Below are 23,998 nucleotides of genomic sequence, written 5' to 3' on the forward strand. Positions count from 1 at the left end.
CGCGGAGACTCGCACAGACTAATCTCTCTGTCGGGGAAGTCTTGGCGAGTTGTTTCCTTGACTCGCTCTTCTTCTACTGCCGGTCTTTGTCCTGTTTTTGCGGCGATTGGGCTCCCCGGCTCATCGGGCGCTGTCTCTACTTCACTATGACTTGGTCTCGTTTGTTTCTGCTCAAACTAGCAGTGATCACGATGGTTTTTGAATGTCTTCAAGTCTCTGGAGCCAGTGGAGGTAGGTATCGGACTGCTCACCTTGCAGTTCGTCTCTGAAAGCGTTCGTCGCTTGAGAAAATGAGACCGGATGCGCGTTTCCCAAGACTATCGACCTCACTTGCATTTTGATCTATTTAGAGAAGAAAGTAAATCTGGATGCGAAGATGCTCGAATATGGAAACGTTCTTTCTGGTGGAAACATTTCCTATGCAGATGCAGTAGATGTTCAAACGGGACAGAAATTGACAGACTGTCCCAACTCTTCTTATTCCGGCCGTCGTCCAGTGTGGTTGTCAATCAATTTGGGTCGTCTCTATTCTGTGAGCAAGATCAGAATGCTATCTCGCCTTCATTTTGGAAGTGCCTCTAAGATATACGTGGGAAAGACTGCTATCAAAGAAGACGGAAATATAGACTCAAACAAAGATCACAAATGTGATATTCGTAACTATCCCACTACTGGTCCAATAAAGACTTTCACTAACTTCTCTTGTTCGCCTATTCGTTGGATTCAATATGTCACCATTCATCGTCCCAATTACGACAATCTGCAAGTATGCAAAGTGGAAGTGTATTATAATGAGAACACAGGTAGAGAGTCTCTCATATATTACGTTGAAAATATTTTTTTATTTAGCTGACGGTGTTGCTATAACAACGAAGAATTATACTATTAGAAGCATGGGTGAAATTGCGTCGTGCGGCTCACCAAATGGAGACTTTGGTCCGATATGGAAATTTCCAAATGGAACAAAGGTTTCAACAAAGAAGTCGGCAGCAATTCGACAAGTCAATGATTCATCATCACCCGGATACAAGAAACTGCGTTTAGAATCTTTCATCGCTCCAAATGGCGACTACAAATGCGAATACATCGCAAATAATGCTACAAAAACGATAACGGGTAATATAGTGTGTAAGATGACACAGAATTAAAATGACTTGATGTGGAATATGTAATTCGTTGTAGTTGATTGTCAATCAACTCCATGGTCAGTTTGTTCGTGCGGACGCGGAAAAAGGACAAAGATTACTTCTGAATTAAGGGGTAGCACTTGTTCCTCTATGCCGTTGTCAGAAGACTGCTTGAATACAGATTGTGAGTTGTTTTCTAAATATTACTTGTAGAAGTGTCTAATTTACTCTAGGTGGTAGAATTGATATGACGAATGCAGTTGCTACTCATGGTCCAGGGGCTACGTTGGTAGGAGGACAGACAACGTTTTCAGCGTCACTGGCGATAGATGGGGAAGTGATGGGCGATTTATGCGCTGCAACTTTGTTGTCAACTTCTCCGTGGCTACAAGTCGATCTAAAGACGGCTTATTTGATTACAAGCGTTGAAGCGTCATTTTGGTCGAACCAAGGAGACGGCGCGACTGTGCGAGTAGGAAGCAATTTGATGAATGATGGCAATGGCAATCCGAAGTGCGGTCAGTCAATTAGCAATTCAACGTCTGGAAAGTGGATTACAACTGTTTGTTCTTCTCCACTTTGGGGACGATACATCAACGTACAGAAAATCTCATCAAAAAAAAGTTATTTAAGGGTGTGTGAATTGAGGGCAAGCTACAGTAAGGAAATTAATTAAGCCTAATTATTTTAATCAGTTAATCAATAGTCTTTTAGAACTTGACGTTGGCATTCTGTACGATGATTCTGCTATTGCGTCTGGATCAATTTACTCGTACGCTGGGAAACCGCTTCCATTTCCTGTTCTGTGTGGCGTCAATCCAGATCCAACGAACTTTAATTCGTTGCTCAAAATTCAGTGGAAATTTGGTAAAGATGGTAATCGTACTTCTGCTTTGTCATCAAATCCTAATATTGGGCAATCTAAAACGAGTTATCTGAGAAGTCTACATATAGAAAAGGCTCCGTTAGTGGATCAAAAGTATTCGTGTCATTTTACGTGGATTAATGAAACACAGAAAAGTCTCGTGTTCAATCTGAATATTAACGGTGAACAGCGAGCATAACAGATTGCTGCTCTATAAATTATAAACGTGTGTTTCTAGTCAATTGTACGTGGAACGAGTGGTCAGTATGTTCTGGACGATGTGGTGAGGGAATGAGATCTCGAACAACTATCAAGTCAAAACATCGCGGAAAATCGTGCATCGGATCATCAGCGGAAGACTGTGACACTGGAATTCCGTGTAAGGGAAAGAGAAATCTCTAAACAAAATTTAAGCGCACCATTTTGTGAAGGCACTCCCACTCCTGTTCAGAGTTTGGTAACAGTTCAGGAAGGGCAGCAAGCTATGTTAGAATGTGAATCATCGCAATATCGTCAAGTGGCAACATCTATTACATTCGAGTGGTTCAAAGATGGAGCGAATTTGACCAATCCTTCTAGTTCATCTGTTCGTGTGACAAACGGAAGAAGATACAGAGGGACGCTGACATTTGCGTCTGTCAATAGGACAGACGCGAGCTCTTTGTACACGTGCAAGGCTCGTGGGGAGCGCGGTGTCAGTAATTCATCGACGGCAATAACGCTTCATGTCACTTGTAATTTCTTCGCAATTTCAGTTGCATACGATTTACTGTTTCTTTCAGATGCTCCTCATAATGTCAGAGTGAAATCAAACTTCAGTGCGTTCGTGAAAGAAGGACGGATAATTCTAAGTTGTATCGTCGAAGCGAATCCTCTTCCTCATCAATACTCATGGTGGAAAGACGGTCAAGTACAAGCTGAGTCAGGATCGCAGTTCGTGATTTTAAATTCATCTTTCTCTGGCAATGAAACATACAAATGCGCCGCGAATAATTCGTCGGGTTCGTCCATGTCAGAAATATTCGTTATCAGTCTTAGTAAGCCACGTCTTCTCGCAGTATTACGTTTAATTAAGAAACTAATGTTTTAGTACCGGAAAAGTGCACTGGACTGTCGGGTACAAGTTCAGTCGGCAATTCGATCAGCTTGACGATTTCTTCTTGTCCTGTCAACGGCAATGCGGATGTAAAGAAGTACAAGGTACTCTACAGATTGTTTGGTTCGTCGGACTTTTGGTCTGCAGTAATAATGGCGGCTTTACCAACAATTAACGTCACAGATTTTGCACCATTCACCACATACGAGATTAGAATAACTGCGGGGAACGAATACGGATATGGACCAAACAGCAGCACAATTAAAGTTCGGACAGCTGAAGGAGGCACGTGGCGTTGATACTCTTCAATTAAATCTGTTTTCAAGTGTGTTTTCTTTTGTTTTGTAGAACCCGGGCCTCCGCAAAACGTGAGCGTTGTTTCATTGAGTTCGCACAGCGTTTCTGTCTCCTGGCTACAGCCTACCACTCCACATGGAGATATTGCCAAATATAAGATCTACTATCGCATTCCATCAAAAACTAAACGAGAGGCGGCGAATAACGAAGTCTTCGCTAATGTGTCAGGATCGGAAACGACTGTTATCCTGACAGACGTCTCACCTTTCACTCTCTACATTATAAAAGTCGCGGCCGTAAACATCAGACAATACGATAATAAATCTCTAGAGGGACTGGCAAGCAAAGAAGTCTCAGTACGGACAGGGGGAGAAGGTAAAGTATCGAACCACGATTGATTGTGCAATCTCGCAATATATATAGGGGCAGGTGCTAGCAAGAGCGGCGATGGCAACACTCCTATTATTATAGTTGTTGTTGTAGTCGTCATCATTTTGCTTGTCATCGCCGGAATTGCTATTGCTTTTTTCATAGTCAGGTGGAGCATTGTTCTTGATTAACTACTTGCAGTTGTTTTAATATGCATTTAGACGACGTCGTAAGCGCGAGTGTGAAGTTTCGACTGTTAAGATGTCATCAGTGAAAGATTTCGATGATGAAGAAGATGAAGATTTGCCAGCTTCCAGTAAGTGAGCTTTTCCTTGTAATTAAATAGATTCATCCTCTACGTTTGACAGCTTCCCTTCTAGTGGAAGTATACGAAGGCAGTACAGCTCTTTTGCCCTGTGGGAGCGCTGGAAATTTCGACGTTATCTGGTGTCAAGGAGAAAAATCTCTTCCTGGAAAAGACACGCGTTTTCTGCAACTTTCCGATGGACAACTTCAGATCACGGCTGTTCGTGGCAGTGATTCGGGTACTTACCAATGGACTGCGTCCAGCAAATCTGGAGTTGATGAACAGAGCGTGGAGCTTATTTTAAAACCAGTTGAAGTCAAGGAAGGCCAATTGGGCGGATTTTCTGGATTGGGTAATATCGACACAAAGGATCTTCTGTTTTCTTCTCAGATTTAATTACCTAACGTTCTAGCGGTTGGCAAAGGGACTCGCAAAAAGTCAGAATCGCACGCGGTGCACTTGGATGACTTTCTTGATCATGTCACTGCTATGAATGAGTCAAAAGGAGCCGGATTTACTGAAGAATTCAAGGTCAGAATAGCGTACGTATGGCCGTGTTATTTAGGCGTCTACTGTTTGTAGGAGTTGGAAAAAGCGAAGGCGGGAATGGAACTGACTACCCACGCCGCTGCGTCAAATTTGTTAAAAAATCGCTACAGAAATATTCTGACTTGTAAAGTCGTCTTCTCGCAAGATTCTCCTTTTTTTATTGACTTCTTTAGATGATCATGCTCGGGTTGTTTTGAAGCCTCTGCCTGAAACGGAGCCACTCGAATGCGATTATATTGCAGCTGCCTACGTTGACGTGAGTCGCTTTGATTTTTCAATTAAACGAGACCTACATATACATGCGATAGGGTCATCACACTCCAAAGAAATACATTGCTTCGCAAGGTAAACGTTTAGGCTCTTGATTTTTACGTTAGGGATTCTATATATGTATAGGGCCCACCAAGGGTACCGCAGGAGATATGTGGCGAATGATTTGGAGTGAAAATGTCAGGACTATCGTCATGCTTACACATTTAACAGAAGGAAATAAGGTGATAGCTAAGTGTAGTATTGTAAACAATCTCACAGTTGAATGCAGGTCAAATGTTATCAGTACTGGCCTTCTACCGAAGAGGAGACACAACACTTCGAGGGATTTAAAATAACTTTGGACAGTGTTGACAATTTTGCGGAATACGATATCAAATCAATCACGATTTGCTTGGTTAGGTTATTAGTGTTAATACAGCTTGATTAATTAATTCTTTGAATAGGGAAACGAAGGGCGAGATGTAAAACTGTATCATTTTACTTCTTGGCCCGATCACGGTGTTCCGAAATTCGCAACGGGGCTGCTCAGTTTCATAAAGAGAGTCAACAGAGAACTCCCTAAGAATTCTGGACCAATGGTCGTTCATTGCAGGTTGGCTTAACTAACTTAATTCGACTTTTGTGATTGTATCTTTATTTCTTATCAGTGCTGGGGTCGGACGTACAGGCACATTCATCGTGATTGATCAGATGCTTGAAAATATCAGCGAAGGGCTTCCAATTGACGTCTTCAACGCCGTCAAGTCTCTCAGAACTCGACGCCAAGAAATGGTTCAAGGCAAGGTAAGACCGCCACCAATGTTTTAAGCAAATTATGATTCCGGCTGCAGGCACAATACGCTTTCATATACGTTGCATTGCTCGAAGCCGTCTTATGCGGCAACACCCAAATTCCGGTGCAAAATCTCTGCTCTGCCTTTTCTAAGCTATCTGAGAAAGACAGCAAAGGTCGATGTGGATTTGAGCGTCAATATCTTGTAAGAAGAATTCCTTCCCTAAGCATGCATTGATGATATACGTATGTACTTGTTATTCAGGTCTTGGGGACGGCTAGTGCTCACGTTAGTAAGGCCCTGTGCATGACCGGGCTTCATCCAAGTGTGCGGAAGAAAAATCGATATTTGGACATTGTTCCGCGTAATTTCCATATAAGTATTCCTCGGATATTTGATGTGTACTCTCTAGTCGATTCTGAACGAGTTGTTTTGCGCTTGGAGGAAGCCGTATCTGGTGACAGTGACACTACGTACGTGAACGCGGTAGCTGGATCGAACTACATCAATGCAAGCTACGTCAATGTAAGCAAAGGCTTTATTTTTGTTCCAGCAAAGAAATGCGAAAGTTTTCTTTATCTTCATTAGGGCTATCGTTATCGTGACGCTTTTATAGTGACTCAGGGACCGCTGGAAAATACCGTGAACGATTTTTGGCAAATGGTATGGGAACAGGATACATATACAATCGTCAACTTGACTCAGCTGATTGAAGACGACAAGGTGGATCGAAAAAAGTCGATTAGAGGCATCAGTTCATATTACCTGATATAGGAAATGTGCTATCAGTATTGGCCAAAAACGAAAGCTCGCTACGGTTCATATGAAGTTGAAATTGATGGCCAAAATTCTTCTGACTCTTACGTCGTGAGAAAACTGAACGTCAGCAAGGTTTGTTGCTAGAACATTTCCCCTCTTCCCTCTTCCTATCTTATCTGTATCTATACTACAGGGTTCTGAAATGAAGACGGTTTGTCAGTTTCACTTCACTGCCTGGCCAAATGACGAGTGCCCTACGTCAGCAACTCACCTACTTGAAATGATGGCACAAATTGAGAAGTGGCAACAAACAACCGGCAACAATGTCATCACTGTTCATTGCAAGTAAGTTTGCTATGCGAGTCAATGATGTCTATTTAGAAGACTTGCTGATCTCATAGCAACGGTATTGGTCGTTCTGGTGTATTCTGCACTATCGTATCCGTGGTTGAGGAAATGAAGGTGGAGAATGTGATCGATGTATTCTATAAAGTGAAATCGTTGCGCATCAAAAGGCCTGGGATGGTGCAGAGCGTTGTGAGTGTACACTGACCATAATTTGACGATTATGTAATTATTTAATTAATTAATATCAGGATCAGTATAAGTTCTGCTACAAGGCAATTCTTGACTATACCGAGGGCTTTGACATCTATGCGAATTTCAAGTGACGGCGTTTCTAGTTAGAATTTTGACGTAACTTTGCGTTCGTTGTTTTTCTTTGCTTCGTAGATAATTTTGAAGAGCATCCGGGTTCTATGAGATTTCTCCGAAAATGTTCCGCAGTCGCGCACAGTCCATTTGCGGCTAATCTCTCCGTCTGGGAAGTTTTTGCGAGTTGTACTTCAACTCGCACTTCTAGTTCGTCTCTCCGCCGGTCTTTGTCGTCTCTCGTCCTGTTTTTGCGGCGATTGGGCTCCCCGGCTCATCGGGCGCTGTCTCTACTTCACTATGACTTGGTCTCGTTTGTTTTTGCTCAAACTAGCAGTGATCACTATAGTTTTTGAACGTCTTCAAGTCTCTAGAGCCAGTGGAGGTAGGTATCGGACTGCTCACCTTACAGTTCGTCTCTGAAAGCGTTCGTCGCTTGAGAAAATGAGACCGGATGCGCGTTTCCCAAGACTATCGACCTCACTTGCATTTTGATCTATTTAGAGAAGAAAGTAAATCTGGATGCGAAGATGCTCGAATATGGAAACGTTCTTTCTGGTGGAAACATTTCCTATGCAGATGCAGTAGATGTTCAAACGGGACAGAAATTGACAGACTGTCCCAACTCTTCTTATTCCGGCCTTCGTCCAGTGTACTTGTCAATCAATTTGGGTCACCTCTTTGCTGTGAGCAAGATCAGAATGCTATCTCGCATTCATTTCGGAAGTAGCTCTAAGATCTACGTGGGAAAGACTGCTATCAAAGAAGACGGAACTATAGACTCAAACAAAGATCACCAATGTTCTACTCGTACCTATCCCACTAGACCTCCAATAAAGACTTTCACTAACTTCTCTTGTTCGCCTATTCGTTGGATTCAATATGGCACCATTCATCGTCTCAATTACGACAATCTGCAAGTATGCAAAGTGGAAGTGTATTTTAATGAGAGAACAGGTAGAGAGTCTCTCATATATACTGCATTACGTTGAGAATATTTTTTTATTTAGCTGACGGTGTTGCTATAACAACGAAGAATCATACTATTAGAAGCATGGGTGAAATTGCGTCGTGCGGCTCACCAAATGGAGACTTTGGTCCGATATGGAAATTTCCAAATGGAACAAAGGTTTCAACAAAGAAGTCGGCATCAATTCGACAAGTCAATCATTCATCATCACCCGGATACAAGAAACTGCGTTTAGAATCTCTGACTTTCATCGCTCCAAATGGTAACTACATATGTGAGTACATCGCAAATAATGCTACAAAAACAAAAACGGTCAATATAGTGTGTAAGATGACACAGAATTAAAACTTGATGTGGAATATGTGATTCATTTAGTTGATTGTCAATCAACTCCATGGTCAGCATGTTCGGTGCCATGCGGACGCGGAAAAAGGACAAAGATTACTGCTGAATTAAAGGGCAGCACTTGTTACTCTATTCGGTCGTCAAGAGACTGCTTGGATACAAATTGTAAGCTGTTTTCTAATATTACTACAGTAGTAGACGCGTGTCTAATTTACTCTAGGTGATAGAATTGATATGACGAATGCAGTTGCTACTCATGGTCCAGGGGCTACGTTGGTAGGAGGACAGACAACGTTTTCAGCGTCACTGGCGATAGATGGGGAAGTGATGGGCGATTTATGCGCTGCAACTTTGTTGTCAACTTCTCCGTGGCTAGAAGTTGATCTAGACACGGCTTATTTGATTACAAGAGTTGAAGCATCATTTAGGCTGGACCGCGGAAACGGCGCGGTTGTGCGAGTAGGGAGTAATTCGGCTAATAATATCAATGTTAATCCGAAGTGCGGTCAACCAATTAGCAATTCAGCGACTGGAAAGTGGATTACAACTGTTTGTTCTCCTCCACTTTGGGGACGATACATCAACGTACAGAAAACCTCATCAACAAAAAGTAATTTAAGTGTGTGTGAATTGAGTGCAAGCTACAGTAAGGAAATTAATTAAGCCTAATTATTTTAATCAGTTAATCAATTGTCTTTTAGAACTTAACGTTGGCATTCTGTACAACGATTCTTCTATTGCGTCTGGATCAATTTACTCGTACGCTGCGAAACCGCTTCTATTTCCTGTTCTGTGCGGCGTCAATCCAGATCCAACCAACTTTAATTCGTTGCTCAAAATTCAGTGGAAATTTGGTATAAATGGTAATCGTATTCCTGCTTTGTCATCAAATCCTGATATTGGACAATCTAAAATGAGTAATCTGACAAGTCTACATATAGAAAAGGCTCCGTTAGTGGATCAAAAGTATTCGTGTCATTTTACGTGGATTAATCAAACACAGAAAAGTCTCATTTTCAATCTGAATATTAACGGTAAACAGCAAGCATAACAGATTGCTGCTCTATAAATTGAAGACGTGTGTTTCTAGTCGATTGTACGTGGAACGAGTGGTCAGTATGTTCTGGACGATGTGGTGAGGGAATGAGATCTCGAACAACTATCAAATCAAGGCATCGTGGAAAATCGTGCACCGGATCATCAGAGGAAGACTGTGACACTGGAATTCCGTGTAAGTGAAAGAGAAATCTCTAAACAAAATGTAAACGCACCATTTTGTGAAGGCACTCCCACTCCTGTTCAGAGTTTGGTAACAGTTCAGGAAGGGCGGCAAGCTATGTTAGAATGTGACTCATCGCAATATCGCCAAGTGGCGACATCTATTACATTCGAGTGGTTTAAAAATGGAGTAAAACTGGGCAATTCTTCTAGTTCACCTGTCCGTTTGAGAGACGGAAGATATAGAGGGACACTGACATTAACGTCTGTCAATAGGACAGACGCGAGCTCATTGTACACGTGCAAGGCTCGCGGAGGACGCGGTCTCAGTGGAGCATCTACGGCAATAACGCTTAATGTCACTTGTAATTTCTTCGCAATTTCAGTTGCATACGATTTACTGTTTCTTTTAGATGCTCCTCATAATGTCAGAGTGAAATCAAACTTCAGTGCGTTCGTGAAAGAAGGACGGATAATTCTAAGTTGTATCGTCGAAGCGAATCCTCTTCCTCATCAATACTCGTGGTGGAAAGACGGTCAAGTACAAGCTGAGTCAGGATCGCAGTTTGTGATTTTAAATTCAAGTTTCTCGGGCAATGAAACATACAAATGCGCCGCGAATAATTCGTTGGGTTCGTCCATGTCAGAAATATTCGTTATCAGTCTTAGTAAGCCACGTCTTCTCGCAGTATTACGTTTAATTAAGAAACTAATGTTTTAGTACCGGAAAAGTGTACTGGACTGTCGGGTACAAGTTCAGTCGGCAATTCGACCAGCTTGACGATTTCTTCTTGTCCTGTCAACGGCAATGCGGATGTAAAGAAGTACAAGGTACTCTACAGAGTGTCTGGTTCCCCCGATGTTTGGTCTGCAGTAGTATTAGAGGCGGCTTTACCAACAATTACTGTTACATATCTCGTACCATTCACCACATACGAGATTAGAATAACTGCGGGGAACGAATACGGATATGGACCAAACAGCAGCACAATTGAAGTTCAGACAGCTGAAGGAGGCACGTGGCGTTGATACTCTTCAATTAAATCTGTTTTCAAGTGTGTTTTCTTCTGTTTTGTAGAACCCGGGCCTCCGCAAAACGTGAACGCTGTTTCATTGAGTTTGAACAGCGTTTCTGTCTCCTGGTCACAGCCTACCACTCCACATGGAAATATTGCCAAATATAAGATCTACTATCGCATTCCATCCAAACGAGAGACGGAGGATAACGAAGTCGTTGCTGTGTTGGGATCGGAAACGACTGTAAACCTGACAGACCTCTCAGCTTTCACTCTCTACATGATAAAAGTCGCGGCTGTAAACGTCAGACGAAGCGATAACAAATCTCTAGAGGGACTGGCAAGCGAAGAAGTCTCAGTACGGACGGGGGCAGAAGGTAAAGTATCGAACCACGATTGATTGTGCAATCTCGCAATATATATAGGGGCAGGTGCTAGCAAGAGTGGCGATGGCAACACTCCTATTATTATAGTTGCTGTTGTACTCGCCGTCATTCTGCTTGTCATCGCCGTAATTGCTATTGCTTTTTTCAGGTGGAGCATTGTTCTTAATTAACTACGTGCAGTTGTTTTAATATGCATTTAGGCGACGTCGTAAGCGCGAGTTTGAAATTTCGACTGTTAAGATGTCATCAGTGAAAGATTTCGATGATGAAGTAGATGAAGATTTGGCAGCTTCCGGTAAGTGAGCCTCTCCTGGTAATTAGCTAGATTTATCCTCTACGTTTGACAGCTTCCCTGATGGTGGAGGTGTACGAAGGCAGTACAGTTCTTTTGCCCTGTGGAAGCGCTGGAAATTTCGACGTTATCTGGTGTCAAGGAGAAAAATCTCTTCCTGGAAAAGACACGCGTTTTCTGCAACTTTCCGATGGACAGCTTCAGATCACGGCTGTTCGTGGCAGTGATTCGGGTACTTACCAATGGACTGCGTCCAGCAAATCTGGAGTTGATGAACAGAGCGTGGAGCTTATTGTAAAACCAGTTGAAGTCAAGGAAGGCCAATTGGGCGGATTTTCTGGATTGGGTAATAACGACACAAAGGAGCTTCTGTTTTCTTCTCAGATTTAATTAACTGACGTTCTAGCGGTTGGCAAAGGGACTCGCAAAAAGTCACAATCGCACGCGGTGCGCTTGGATGACTTTCTTGATCATGTTAGTGCTCTGAATGAGTCAAAAGGAGCCGGATTTACTGAGGAATTCAAGGTCAGAATAGCGTACGTATGGCCGTGTTATTTAGGCGTCTACTGTTTGTAGGAGTTGGAAAAAGCGAAGGCGGGAATGGAACTGACTACCCACGCCGCTACGTCAAATTTGTTAAAAAATCGCTACAGAAATATTCTGACTTGTAAAGTCGTCTTCTCGCAAGATTCTCCTTTTTTTATTGACTTCTTAGATGATCATGCTCGGGTTGTTTTGAAGCCTCTGCCTGAAACGGAGCCACTCGAATGCGATTATATTGCAGCTGCCTATGTTGACGTGAGAGTCGCTTTAATTTTTCAATTAAACGAGACCTACATACATGCGATAGGGTCATCACACTCCAAAGAAATACATTGCTTCGCAAGGTAAACGTTTAGGCTCTTGATTTTTACGTTAGGGATTCTATATATGTATGTATAGGGCCCACCAAGGCTACCGCAGGAGATATGTGGCGAATGATTTGGAGTGAAAATGTCAGGACTATTGTTATGCTTACACATTTAACAGAAGGAAATAAGGTGATAGCTAAGTGTAGTATTGTAAACAATCTCACAGTTGAATGCAGGTCAAATGTTATCAGTACTGGCCTTCTACCGAAGGGGAGACACAACACTTCGAGGGATTTAAAATAACTTTGGACAGTGTTGACAATTTTGCGGAATACGATATCAAATCAATCACGATTTGCTTGGTTAGGTTATTAGTGTTAATACAGCTTGATTAATTAATTCTTTGAATAGGGAAACGAAGGGCGAGATGTAAAACAGTATCATTTTACTTCTTGGCGCGATCACGGTGTTCCGAAATTCGCAACGGGGCTGCTCAGTTTCATAAAGAGAGTCAACAGAGAGCTCCCTAAGAATTCTGGACCAATGGTCGTTCATTGCAGGTTGGCTTAACTAACTTAATTCGACTTTGGTGGTTGTATCTTTATTTCTTATCAGTGCTGGAGTCGGGCGTACAGGCACATTCATTGTGATTGATCAGATGCTTGAAAAAATCAACGAAGGGCTTCCAATTGACGTCTTCAACGCCGTCAAGTCTCTCAGAACTCGACGCCAAGAAATGGTTCAAGGCAAGGTAAGACCGCCACCAATGTTTTAAGCAAATTATGATTCCGGCTGCAGGCACAATACGCTTTCATATACGTTGCATTGCTCGAAGCCGTCTTATGCGGCAACACCCAAATTCCGGTGCAAAATCTCTGCCCTGCCTTTTCTAAGCTATCTGAGAAAGACAGCAAAGGTCGATGTGGATTTGAGCGTCAATATCTTGTAAGAAGAATTCCTTCCCTAAGCATGCATTGATGATATACGTATGTACTTGTTATTCAGGTCTTGGGGACGGCTAGTGCTCTCGTTAATAAGGCCCTGTGCAAGTCCGGGCTTCATCCAAGTGTGCAGAAGAAAAATCGATATTTGGACATTGTTCCGCGTAATTTCCATATAAGTATTCCTCGGATATTTGATGTGTACTCTCTAGTCGATTCTGAACGAGTTGTTTTGCTCTTGGAGGAAGCCGTATCTGGTGACAGTGACACTACGTACGCGATCGCGGTAGCTGGATCGAACTACATCAATGCAAGCTACGTCAATGTAAGCAAAGGCTTTATTTTTGGTCCAGCAAAGAAATGCGAAAGTTTTCTTTATCTTCATTAGGGCTATCGTTATCGTGACGCTTTTATAGTGACTCAGGGACCGCTGGAAAATACCGTGAACGATTTTTGGCAAATGGTATGGGAACAGGATACATATACAATCGTCAACTTGACTCAGCTGATTGAAGACGACAAGGTCGGTCGAAAAAAGTCGATTAGAAGCATCAGTTCATATTATCTGATATAGGAAATGTGCTATCAGTATTGGCCAAAGACGAAAGCTCGCTTTGGTTCATATGAAGTCGAAATTGATGGCCAAAATTCTTCTGACTCTTATGTCGTGAGAAAACTGAACGTCAGCAAGGTTTGTTGCTAGAACATTCTCCTCTTCCTATCTTATCTGTGTGTGTATCTATACTACAGGGTTCTGAAATGAAGACGGTTTGTCAGTTTCACTTCACTGCCTGGCCAAATGACGAGTGCCCTACGTCAGCAATTCACCTACTTGAAATGATGGCACAAATTGAGAAGTGGCAACAAACGACCGGCAACAATGTCATCACTGTTCATTGCAAGTAAGTTTGCTACGCGAGTCAATGATGTCTATTTAGAAGACTTGCTGTTTTCATAGCAACGGTATTGGTCGTTCTGGTGTATTCTGCACTATCGTATCCGTGGTTGAGGAAATGAAGGTGGAGAATGTGATTGATGTATTCTATAAAGTGAAATCGTTGCGCATCAAAAGGCCTGGGATGGTGCAGAGCGTTGTGAGTGTACACTGACCATAATATGACGATTATGTAATTATTTAATTGATTAATATCAGGATCAGTATAAGTTCTGCTACAAGGCAATTCTTGACTATACCGAGGGCTTTGACATCTATTCGAATTTCAAGTGACGGCGTTTCTAGTTAGAATTTTGACGTAACTTTGGGTTCGTTGTTTCGTAGATAATTTTGAACTGCATCCGGGTTCTATGAGATTTCTCCGAAAATGCTCCGAGTCGCGCACAGTCGATTAGCGACTAATCTCTCCGTCTGGGAAGTTTTAGCGAGTTCTACTTCAACTCGCACTTCTAGTTCGTCTCTCCGCCGGTCTTTGTCGTCTCTCGTCCTTTTTTTGCGGCGATTGGGCTCCCCGGCTCATCGGGCGCTGTCTCTACTGGACTATGACTTGGTCTCGTTTGTTTCTGCTCAAACTAGCAGTGATCACGATGGCTTTTGAACGTCTTCAAGTCTCTGGAGCCAGTGGAGGTAGGTATCGGACTGCTCACCTTACAGTTCGTCTCTGAAAGCGTTCGTCGCTTGAGAAAATGAGACCGGATGCGCGTTTCCCAAGACTATCGACCTCACTTGCATTTTGATCTATTTAGAGAAGAAAGTAAATCTGGATGCGAAGATGCTCGAATATGGAAACGTTCTTTCTGGTGGAAACATTTCCTATGCAGATGCAGTAGATGTTCAAACGGGACAGAAATTGACAGACTGTCCCAACTCTTCTTATTCCGGCCGTCGTCCAGTGTACTTGTCAATCAATTTGGGTCACCTCTTTTCTGTGAGCAAGATCAGAATGCTATCTCGCCTTCATTTCGGAAGTAGCTCTAAGATCTACGTGGGAAAGACTGCTATCAAAGAAGACGGAACTATAGACTCAAACAAAGATCACCAATGTGATATTCGTATCTATCCCACTGGGACTGATCCAATAAAGACTTTCACTAACTTCTCTTGTTCGCCTATTCGTTGGATTCAATACGTCACTATTCATCGTCTCAATTACGACAATCTGCAAGTATGCAAAGTGGAAGTGTATTATAATGAGAGAACAGGTAGAGAGTCTCTCATATATACAGCATTACGTTGAGAATATTTTTTTATTTAGCTGACGGTGTTGCTATAACAACGAAGAATCATAATATTAGAAGCATTGGTGAAATTGCGTCGTGCGGCTCACCAAATGGAGACTTTGGTCTGATATGGAAATTTCCCAATGGAACAAAGGTTTCAACAAAGACGTCGGCAGCAATTCGACAAGTCAATCATTCATCATCACCCGGATACAAGAAACTGCGTTTAGAATCTCTGACTTTCATCCCTCCAAATGGTGACTACAAATGCGAGTACATAGCAAATAATGCTACAAAAACGAAAACGGTCAATATAGTGTGTAAGATGACAGAGAATTAAATGAATTGTTGGGGAATATGTGATTCGTTGTAGTTTGTCTATCAACTCCATGGTCAGCATGTTCGGTGTCATGCGGACGCGGAAAAAGGACAAAGATTACTGCTGAATTAAGGGGTAGCAATTGTTCCTCTATTCAGTCATCAAAAGACTGCTTGGATACAAATTGTAAGCTGTTTTCTATATTACTACAGTAATAGACGCGTGTCTAATTTACTCTAGGTGATAGAATTGATATGACGAATGCAGTTGCTACTCATGGTCCAGGGGCTACGTTTGTAGGAGGACAGACAACGTTTTCAGCGTCACTGGCGATAGATGGGGAAGTGATGGGCGATTTATGCGCTGCAACTTTGTTGTCAACTTCTCCGTGGCTAGAAGTTGATCTAGAGACGGCTTATTTCATTACAAGCGTTGAATCGTCATTTTGGTCGAACGGAGGAGACGGTGCGATTGTGCGAGTAGGGAGTAATTCGGCTAATAATATCAATGTTAATCCGAAGTGCGGTCAACCAATTAGCAATTCAGCGACTGGAAAGTGGATTAGAACTGTTTGTTCTCCTCCACTTTGGGGACGATACATCAACGTACAGAAAATCTCATCAACAAAGAGTTATTTAAGTGTGTGTGAATTGAGGGCAAACTACAGTAAGGAAATTAATTAAGCCTAATTATTTTAATCAGTTAATCAATTGTCTTTTAGAACTTGACGTTGGCATTCTGTACAACGATTCTTCTATTGCGTCTGGATCAATTTACTCGTACGCTGGGAAACCGCTTCCATTTCCTGTTCTGTGCGGCGTCAATCCAGATCCAACGAACTTTAATTCGTTGCTCAAAATTGAGTGGAAATTTGGTAAAAATGGTAATCGTACTTCTGCTTTGTCATCAAATCCTGATATTGGGCAATCTAAAACGAGTAATCTGACAAGTCTACATATAGAAAAGGCTCCGTTAGTGGATCAAAACTATTCCTGTCATTTTACGTGGATTAGTCAAGCACAGAAAAGTCTCATTTTCAATCTGAATATTAACGGTGAACAGCAAGCATAACAGATTGCCGCTCTATAGATTGTAAACGCGTGTTTCTAGTCGATTGTAGGTGGAGCGAGTGGTCAGTATGTTCTGGACAATGTGGCGTGGGAACAAGATCTCGAACAGCCGACGATTCGGTGAGAAGGCATCGCGGAAAATTGTGCAATGGATCTGCAATGGAAGACTGTGACACTGGAGTTCCGTGTAAGTAAAAGAGAAATGTCTAACAACGCATTGTCAAAACGCACCATTTTGAAGGTCCTCCAACTCCCGTTCACACTTCGGTAATTGCTCAAGAAGGTCGGCTAGCTAAACTGGAGTGCGACGCATCACAATATAGTCAACTGGCAACGCCTATTGAATTTGAGTGGTTCAAAAAGGGCGTGAAGTTGAGCAATCCTTTGAGTTCATCTGTCAATTTAACATCTGTAAAATACCGAGGAACGCTGACATTTGCGTCTGTCAAAAAGACAGACGCGAGCTCTTCGTACACGTGCAAGGCTCGTGGGGAGCGCGGTGTCAGTAATTCATCGACGGCAATAACGCTTAATGTCACGTGTAAGTTTATCATGCTTCTTGCGTTGAGGTTTACTTGCATACATTTCTGTTAAAGATGCTCCTCATAATGTCAGAATGCCGTTGTTTAACTCTGTTACGGTAGCATTGACTATTCTGTTCGTTCTCACTCTCGTCGCCTTTAGTATCCTCCTTTTGGTCCACGTTCGTCAGCGCCAAACTCTAAAGAGATTCTTGTCTGACAGGAATGAGAAAAATGTCTATGAAATGCCAAGCAAAGTGGGAGGTAAACTTGAAGGCGACGTTGTGCCTCGTAAAATGACGCAGTCCAGCGCCTATGAAACAGTGTCTAAAAAGAACCAAAAAGTACATGTGATCGGTGAATTTGATATATATATGTGTATGCTAATTTTTGTACGTATAGCCAAAGAGTCTGTTGACGAAACATATGCTGAAGTAGGTGCACCAATGAAAGACACAAGTCTTTAGACAATTTAGCAGTAAACTTTGTCTTCGTTTTCAATTTTTTCGTCGAGTTATCTTACTCGTAGGTAGACACACGTGCGTGTAGCGTGTCGTCTCATCAGCATCCGGGCACCGTGAGACTTTTCCCGACTAATCTCTCTGTCGGGGAAGTCTTGGCGAGTTCTTTCGTTGACTCGCTCTTCTTCTACTGCCGGTCTTTGTCGTCTCTCGTCCTGTTTTTGCGGCGATTGGGCTCCCCGGCTCATCGGGCGCTGTCTCTACTTCACTATGACTTGGTCTCGTTTGTTTCTGCTCAAACTAGCAGTGATCACGATGGTTTTTGAACGTCTTCAAGTCTCTGGAGCCAGTGGAGGTAGGTATCGGACTGCTCACCTTACAGTTCGTCTCTGAAAGCGTTCGTCGCTTGAGAAAATGAGACCGGATGCGCGTTTCCCAAGACTATCGACCTCACTTGCATTTTGATCTATTTAGAGAAGAAAGTAAATCTGGATGCGAAGATGCTCGAATATGGAAGCAGTCGTTCTGATGAAAATTCTGGAAACATTTCCTATGCAGATGCAGTAGATGTTCAAACGGGACAGAAATTGACAGACTGTCCCAACTCTTCTTATTCCGGCCGTCGTCCAGTGTACTTGTCAATCAATTTGGGTCACCTCTTTTCTGTGAGCAAGATCAGAATGCTATCTCGCCTTCAGTTCGGAAGTGGCTCTAAGATGTACGTGGGAAAGACTGCTATCAAAGAAGACGGAACTATAGACCCAAGCAAAGATCACAAATGTGATGCTCGTAACTATCCCACTGGGACTGATCCAATAAAGACTTTCACTAACTTCTCTTGTTTGCCTATTCGTTGGATTCAATATGTCACCATTCTTCGTCCCAATTACGACAATCTGCAAGTATGCAAAGTGGAAGTGTATTATAATGAGAGAACAGGTAGAGAGTCTCTCATATATGCAGCATTACTTTGAGAATATTTTTTTATTTAGCTGACGGTGTTGCTATAACAACGAAGAATCATAATATTAGAAGCATTGGTGAAATTGCGTCATGCGGCTCACCAAATGGAAGCTTTGGTCCGATATGGAAATTTCCCAATGGAACAAAGGTTTCAACAAAGACGTCGGCATCAATTCGACAAGTGAATGATTCATCATCACCCGGATACAAGAAACTGCGTTTAGATTCTCTGACTTTCATCCCTCCAAATGGTGACTACAAATGCGAGTACATCGCAAATAATGCTACAAAAACGAAAACGGTCGATATAGTGTGTAAGATGACAGAGAATTAAATGAATTGTTGGGGAATATGTGATTCGTTGTAGTTTGTCTATCAACTCCATGGTCAGCATGTTCGGTGCCATGCGGACTCGGAAAAAGGACAAAGATTACTGCTCAATTAATGGGTAGCAATTGTTCCTCTATTCAGTCGTCAAAAGTTTGCTTGGATACAAATTGTAAGCTGTTTTCTAATATTACTACAGTAGTAGACGCGTGTCTAATTTACTCTAGGTGATAGAATTGATATGACGAATGCAGTTGCTACTCATGGTCCAGGGGCTACGTTGGTAGGAGGACAGACAACGTTTTCAGCGTCACTGGCTATAGATGGGGAAGCGATGGGCGATTTATGCGCTGCAACTTTGTTGTCAACTTCTCCGTGGCTAGAAGTTGATCTAGACACGGCTTATTTGATTACAAGAGTTGAAGCATCATTTAGGCTGGACCGCGGAAACAGCGCGGTTGTGCGAGTAGGGAGTAATTCGGCTAATAATATCAATGTTAATCCGAAGTGCGGTCAACCAATTAGCAATTCAGCGACTGGAAAGTGGATTAGAACTGTTTGTTCTCCTCCACTTTGGGGACGATACATCAACGTACAGAAAATCTCATCAACAAAGAGTTATTTAAGTGTGTGTGAATTGAGGGCAAGCTACAGTAAGAAAATTAATTAAGCCTAATTATTTTAATGAGTTAATCAATAGTCTTTTAGAACTTGACGTTGGCATTCTGTACAACGATTCTTCTATTGCGTCTGGATCAATTTACTCGTACGCTGGGAAACCGCTTCCATTTCCTGTTCTGTGTGGCGTCAATCCAGATCCAACGAACTTTAATTCGTTGCTCAAAATTCACTGGAAATTTGGTAAAAATGGTAATCGTACTTCTGCTTTGTCATCAAATCCTGATATTGGGCAATCTAAAACGAGTAATCTGACAAGTCTACATATAGAAAAGGCTCCGTTAGTGGATCAAAACTTTTCCTGTCATTTTACGTGGATTAGTCAAGCACAGAAAAGTCTCGTGTTCAATCTGAATATTAACGGTGAACAGCGAGCATAACAGAATGACACTATATAGATTATAAACGTGTGTTTCTAGTCGATTGTAGGTGGAGCGAGTGGTCAGTATGTTCTGGACAATGTGGCGTGGGAAGAAGATCTCGAACAGCCGACGATTCGGTGAGAAAGCATCGCGGAAAATTGTGCAATGGATCTACAATGCAAGACTGTGACACTGGAGTTCCGTGTAAGTAAAAGAGAAATGTCTAACAACGCATTGTCAAAACGCATCATTTTGAAGGTCCTCCAACTCCCGTTCACACTTCGGTAATTGCTCAAGAAGGTCAGCTAGCTAAACTGGAGTGCGACGCATCACAATATAGTCAACTGGCAACGCCTATTGAATTTGAGTGGTTCAAAAATGGAACGAAGTTAAACAATCCTTTGAGTTCATCTGTCAATGTAACATCTGTTAAATACCGAGGAACGCTGACATTTGCGTCTGTCAAAAAGACAGACGCGAGCTCTTCGTACACGTGCAAGGCTCGCGGGGAGCGCGGTGTCAGTAATTCATCGACGGCAATAACGCTTAATGTCACGTGTAAGTTTATCATGCTTCTTGCGTTGAAGTTTAGTTGCATACATTTCTGTTAAAGATGCTCCTCATAATTTCAAAGTGATTGCAATAGCTGCTGTGACAGGTGTCCTAATAATACTCGTCATAGTGGGAATCGTTCTTGCTTTTTTCATAGTCAGGTGAGCGACGCGTTGACACTGCCAGAAACTGCCTGCAATTCTTCTAATAGGCGTCGCGAGACAGACTTTGAAGCGTCGACTATTAAAATGTCATCAGTGAATCACTTCGAAGACGAAGACTCTTTAGCGTCAAGTAATTTATCACCTGATTAATTAATTAAATAATTAATTAATTAAACGATTGTGTTTGGCAGCTTCCATATTGGTGGAAGTGTACGAAGGGAGCACAGCTCTTTTGTCAAGTGACGCCGCCGCTGGAAATTGTGAGATTAAATGGTTTCGAGGAGAGGAATTCCTTCCAGGAAAAGACACGCGTTTTCAGCAACTTTCCAATGGAGATATTCAGATCACAGCGGCTCGTAGTAGTGATTCGGGTACATATCGCTGTACAGTGTCCAGCCAGAATATTGACGAAACTGTGGAGCTTATTGTGAAGCCAGTTGAAGTCAAGGAGGGCCATTTGGGAGGATTCAGTAATATCAAGATAAATTTCTTTCTCATTTCTTAGTTGAATTTTCTAGCAATTGCCAAATCGACTCGCAAAAAGTCACAATCGCACGCGGTGCACTTGGATGACTTTCTTGATCATGTTACTGCTATGAATGAGTCAAAAGGAGCCGGATTTACTAAGGAATTCAAGGTCAGAATAGCGTACGTATGGCCGTCTTATTTAGGCGTCTACTGTTTGTAGGAGTTGGAAAAAGCAAAGGCGGGAATGGAACTGACTACCCACGCCGCTACGTCAAATTTGTTAAAAAATCGCTACAGAAATATTCTGACTTGTAAAGTCGTCTTCTCGCAAGATTCTCCTTTTTTTATTGACTTCTTTAGATGATCATGCTCGGGTTGTTTTGAAGCCTCTGCCTGAAACGGAGCCACTCGAATGCGATTATATTGCAGCTGCCTATGTTGACGTGAGAGTCGCTTTGATTTTTCAATTAAACGAGACCTACATACATACGATAGGGTCATCACACTCCAAAGAAATACATTGCTTCGCAAGGTAAACGTTTAGGCTCTTGATTTTTACGTTAGGTATTTTATATATGTATAGGGCCCACCAAGGGTACCGCAGGAGATATGTGGCGAATGATTTGGAGTGAAAATATCAGGACTATCGTCATGCTTACACGTTTGAAGGAAGGAAATAAGGTGATAGCTTAGTATTGCTGTAATAGGGAACTAACAGGCAGTTGAATGCAGATCAAATGTTATCGGTATTGGCCTTCTACTGAAGAGGAAACAAAAAATTTCGGGGGATTTAAAATAACTTTGGACAGTGTTGACGTTTTTGCGGAATACAATATCAAATCAATCACGATTTGCTTGGTTAGGTTATTAGTGTTAATGCAGCTTGATTAATTAATTCTTTGAATAGGGAAACGAAGGGCGAGATGTAAAACTGTATCATTTTACTTCTTGGCCCGATCACGGTGTTCCGAAATTCGCAACGGGGCTGCTCAGTTTTATAAAGAGAGTCAACAGAGAACTCCCTAAGAATTCTGGACCAATGGTCGTTCATTGCAGGTATGCATTAACTTATTAATTCGAGATCTCTTTTATTTAACTAACTTAATTCGACTTTGGTGGTTGTATCTTTATTTTTTATCAGTGCTGGGGTCGGACGTACAGGCACATTCATCGTGATTGATAAGATGCTTGAAAAAATCAGCGAAAGGCTTCCAATTGACGTCTTCAACGCCGTCAAGTCTCTCAGAACTCGACGCCAAGAAATGGTTCAAGGCAATGTAAGACACCCAATGTTTTTCGTGGCTATAAGCATAAGCCAAGGACGATTCCGGCTGCAGGCACAATACGCTTTCATATACGTCGCATTGCTTGAAGCCGTCTTATGCGGCAACACCCAAATTCCGGTGCAAAGTCTCCGCTCTGCCTTTTCTAAGCTATCTAAGAAAGACAGCAAAGGTCGATGTGGATTTGAGTGTCAATATCTTGTAAGAAGAATTCCTTCCCTAAGCATGCATTTTAATGATATACGTATGTACTTGTTATTCAGGTCTTGGAGACGGCTAGTGCTCACGTTAGTAAGAAGGCCCTGTGCAAGTCCGGGCTTCGTGCAAGTGCGCAGAAGAAAAACCGATATTTGGACATTATTCCGCGTAATTTCCATATAAGGATTCCTCGGATATTTGATGTGTACTCTCTAGTCGATTCTGAACGAGTTGTTTTGCGCTTGGAGGAAGCCATATCTGGTGACAGTAACGCTACGTACGCGAACGTGGTAGTTGGATCGAACTACATAAATGCAAGCTATGTCAATGTAAGCAAAGGCTTTATTTTTGGTCCAGCAAAGAAATACTAACGTTTTCTTTATCTTCATTAGGGCTATCGTTATCGTGACGCTTTTATAGTGACTCAGGGACCGCTGGAAAATACCGTGAACGATTTTTGGCAAATGGTATGGGAACAGGATACATATACGATCGTCAACTTGACTCAGCTGATTGAAGACGGCAAGGTCGGTCGAAAAAAGTCGATTAGAAGCATCAGTTCATATTACCTGATATAGAAAATGTGCTATCAGTATTGGCCAAAGAAGAAAGCTCGCTACGGTTCATATGAAGTTGAAATTGACGGCCAAAATTCTTCTGACTCTTACGTCGTGAGAAAACTGAACGTAAGCAAGGTTTGTTGCTAGAACATTTCTCCTCTTCCTATCTTATCTATATCTATACTACAGGGTTCTGAAATGAAAACGGTTTGTCAGTTTCACTTCACTGCCTGGCCAAATGACGAGTGCCCTACGTCAGCAACTCACCTACTTGAAATGATGGCACAAATTGAGAAGTGGCAACAAACGACCGGAAACGGTGTCATCACTGTTCATTGCAAGTAAGTTTTCCGCGCAGGTCAGTGACGTAAAAAGCCTGATGTTTCCATAGCAACGGTATTGGTCGTTCTGGTGTATTCTGTACTATCGTTTCTGTGATCGAGGAAATGAAGGTGGAGAATGTGATTGATGTATTCTGTAAAGTGAAATCTCTGCGCATCAAAAGGCCTGGGATGGTGCAGAGCGTTGTGAGTGTACACTGACTAGTTTTCGATGATTATTTAATTATTTAATTATTATTATTAGGATCAGTATAAATTCTGCTACAAGGCAATTCTTGACTACACCGAGGGCTTTGACAACTATGCGAATTTCAAATGACAACGTTTCTAGTTAGAACTTTTGACGCAACTTTTTTTTCATTTTTTTTTCTCTTTACTCAGCTTTGCATTCGTTGTTTTTTTTTTCTTTTAGGTTAGCATGAAAGGGGCCATGAAAGGTGGCATGCAATCGTCGAATAGCGTCTTTATCCT

The 23,998-nt window shown here is 42.2% G+C and overlaps 4 protein-coding genes across 8 annotated transcripts; all 4 read left to right on the forward strand.

The window, feature by feature from the left end:
• The first annotated feature begins 7 nt into the window (after positions 1–7).
• LOC136189932 (receptor-type tyrosine-protein phosphatase S-like) lies at positions 8–7,281 on the forward strand. Of its 4 annotated transcripts, XM_065977986.1 has the most exons (31): positions 8–231; positions 351–803; positions 850–1,128; positions 1,183–1,311; positions 1,361–1,786; positions 1,842–2,174; positions 2,231–2,371; positions 2,424–2,726; positions 2,775–3,029; positions 3,083–3,373; positions 3,437–3,760; positions 3,809–3,923; positions 3,976–4,070; positions 4,123–4,413; positions 4,474–4,592; positions 4,644–4,734; positions 4,784–4,866; positions 4,919–4,955; positions 5,007–5,104; positions 5,152–5,277; positions 5,327–5,475; positions 5,531–5,666; positions 5,714–5,860; positions 5,921–6,020; positions 6,069–6,181; positions 6,245–6,379; positions 6,431–6,547; positions 6,609–6,760; positions 6,817–6,952; positions 7,012–7,097; positions 7,148–7,281. In XM_065977986.1, the coding sequence occupies exons 1-30, from the start codon at positions 147–149 to the stop codon at positions 7,084–7,086; spliced, it is 5,334 nt and encodes a 1,777-aa protein (XP_065834058.1). In that variant the 5' UTR covers positions 8–146; the 3' UTR covers positions 7,087–7,097; positions 7,148–7,281. The 4 variants fall into 4 exon arrangements, with proteins under 4 accessions (XP_065834058.1, XP_065834057.1, XP_065834059.1 ...); XM_065977985.1 differs by lacking the exon at positions 7,148–7,281 and having other exon boundaries at positions 7,012–7,141; XM_065977987.1 differs by lacking the exon at positions 7,148–7,281 and having other exon boundaries at positions 3,815–3,923; positions 7,012–7,141.
• A 38-nt stretch (positions 7,282–7,319) lies between these two features.
• LOC136189933 (receptor-type tyrosine-protein phosphatase delta-like) lies at positions 7,320–14,402 on the forward strand. The gene is made up of 30 exons (XM_065977989.1): positions 7,320–7,451; positions 7,571–8,023; positions 8,077–8,361; positions 8,412–8,546; positions 8,602–9,027; positions 9,083–9,415; positions 9,472–9,612; positions 9,665–9,964; positions 10,013–10,267; positions 10,321–10,614; positions 10,678–10,992; positions 11,041–11,149; positions 11,202–11,296; positions 11,349–11,639; positions 11,700–11,818; positions 11,870–11,960; positions 12,009–12,091; positions 12,144–12,180; positions 12,236–12,333; positions 12,381–12,506; positions 12,556–12,704; positions 12,760–12,895; positions 12,943–13,089; positions 13,150–13,249; positions 13,298–13,410; positions 13,474–13,608; positions 13,660–13,776; positions 13,836–13,987; positions 14,044–14,179; positions 14,239–14,402. The coding sequence occupies exons 1-30, from the start codon at positions 7,367–7,369 to the stop codon at positions 14,311–14,313; spliced, it is 5,331 nt and encodes a 1,776-aa protein (XP_065834061.1). The 5' UTR covers positions 7,320–7,366; the 3' UTR covers positions 14,314–14,402.
• Positions 14,403–14,432: 30 nt separating this feature from the next.
• On the forward strand, positions 14,433–17,760 carry LOC136189946 (uncharacterized). Of its 2 annotated transcripts, XM_065978008.1 has the most exons (11): positions 14,433–14,667; positions 14,787–15,242; positions 15,296–15,580; positions 15,634–15,765; positions 15,820–16,245; positions 16,301–16,633; positions 16,690–16,836; positions 16,891–17,190; positions 17,246–17,514; positions 17,573–17,648; positions 17,700–17,760. In XM_065978008.1, exons 1-10 carry the CDS (start codon positions 14,583–14,585, stop codon positions 17,606–17,608), a joined length of 2,469 nt encoding a protein of 822 aa, XP_065834080.1. In that variant the 5' UTR covers positions 14,433–14,582; the 3' UTR covers positions 17,609–17,648; positions 17,700–17,760. The 2 variants fall into 2 exon arrangements, with proteins under 2 accessions (XP_065834080.1, XP_065834079.1); XM_065978007.1 differs by having other exon boundaries at positions 14,434–14,667; positions 17,573–17,712.
• A 1-nt stretch (position 17,761) lies between these two features.
• Positions 17,762–23,983, forward strand: LOC136189937 (uncharacterized). The gene is made up of 27 exons (XM_065977995.1): positions 17,762–17,986; positions 18,106–18,570; positions 18,624–18,908; positions 18,962–19,093; positions 19,149–19,574; positions 19,630–19,962; positions 20,019–20,165; positions 20,220–20,519; positions 20,575–20,674; positions 20,725–20,807; positions 20,869–21,147; positions 21,196–21,314; positions 21,366–21,456; positions 21,506–21,588; positions 21,641–21,677; positions 21,729–21,826; positions 21,878–22,003; positions 22,053–22,201; positions 22,287–22,422; positions 22,483–22,629; positions 22,692–22,794; positions 22,843–22,955; positions 23,019–23,153; positions 23,205–23,321; positions 23,376–23,527; positions 23,578–23,713; positions 23,772–23,983. The coding sequence occupies exons 1-27, from the start codon at positions 17,902–17,904 to the stop codon at positions 23,844–23,846; spliced, it is 4,452 nt and encodes a 1,483-aa protein (XP_065834067.1). The 5' UTR covers positions 17,762–17,901; the 3' UTR covers positions 23,847–23,983.
• The last annotated feature ends 15 nt before the right edge of the window (positions 23,984–23,998 follow it).

This window comes from Oscarella lobularis, chromosome 8 (genome assembly GCF_947507565.1).
Source record: "Oscarella lobularis chromosome 8, ooOscLobu1.1, whole genome shotgun sequence".
Lineage (NCBI taxonomy): Eukaryota > Metazoa > Porifera > Homoscleromorpha > Homosclerophorida > Oscarellidae > Oscarella > Oscarella lobularis.

What these genes read in the sequence shown, in the direction of transcription:
- LOC136189932 (XM_065977986.1), top strand. Translation starts at nt 147, where the DNA reads ATGACTTGGTCTCGTTTGTTTCTGCTCAAACTAGCAGTGATCACGATG. An exon ending in GGGCGGATTTTCTGGATTGG is followed by an intron (nt 4,414 to 4,473) that starts GTAATATCGACA and finishes CTAACGTTCTAG; the next exon opens with CGGTTGGCAAAGGGACTCGC. An exon ending in AATCAATCACGATTTGCTTG is followed by an intron (nt 5,278 to 5,326) that starts GTTAGGTTATTA and finishes TTCTTTGAATAG; the next exon opens with GGAAACGAAGGGCGAGATGT.
- LOC136189933 (XM_065977989.1), top strand. Translation starts at nt 7,367, where the DNA reads ATGACTTGGTCTCGTTTGTTTTTGCTCAAACTAGCAGTGATCACTATA. An exon ending in AAAAACGGTCAATATAGTGT is followed by an intron (nt 8,362 to 8,411) that starts GTAAGATGACAC and finishes TGATTCATTTAG; the next exon opens with TTGATTGTCAATCAACTCCA. An exon ending in CCAATGGTCGTTCATTGCAG is followed by an intron (nt 12,705 to 12,759) that starts GTTGGCTTAACT and finishes ATTTCTTATCAG; the next exon opens with TGCTGGAGTCGGGCGTACAG.
- LOC136189946 (XM_065978008.1), top strand. Translation starts at nt 14,583, where the DNA reads ATGACTTGGTCTCGTTTGTTTCTGCTCAAACTAGCAGTGATCACGATG. An exon ending in AGACTGCTTGGATACAAATT is followed by an intron (nt 15,766 to 15,819) that starts GTAAGCTGTTTT and finishes AATTTACTCTAG; the next exon opens with GTGATAGAATTGATATGACG. An exon ending in TTTCAATCTGAATATTAACG is followed by an intron (nt 16,634 to 16,689) that starts GTGAACAGCAAG and finishes GCGTGTTTCTAG; the next exon opens with TCGATTGTAGGTGGAGCGAG.
- LOC136189937 (XM_065977995.1), top strand. Translation starts at nt 17,902, where the DNA reads ATGACTTGGTCTCGTTTGTTTCTGCTCAAACTAGCAGTGATCACGATG. An exon ending in TGAATTGAGGGCAAGCTACA is followed by an intron (nt 19,575 to 19,629) that starts GTAAGAAAATTA and finishes ATAGTCTTTTAG; the next exon opens with AACTTGACGTTGGCATTCTG. An exon ending in GATTTGAGTGTCAATATCTT is followed by an intron (nt 22,630 to 22,691) that starts GTAAGAAGAATT and finishes CTTGTTATTCAG; the next exon opens with GTCTTGGAGACGGCTAGTGC.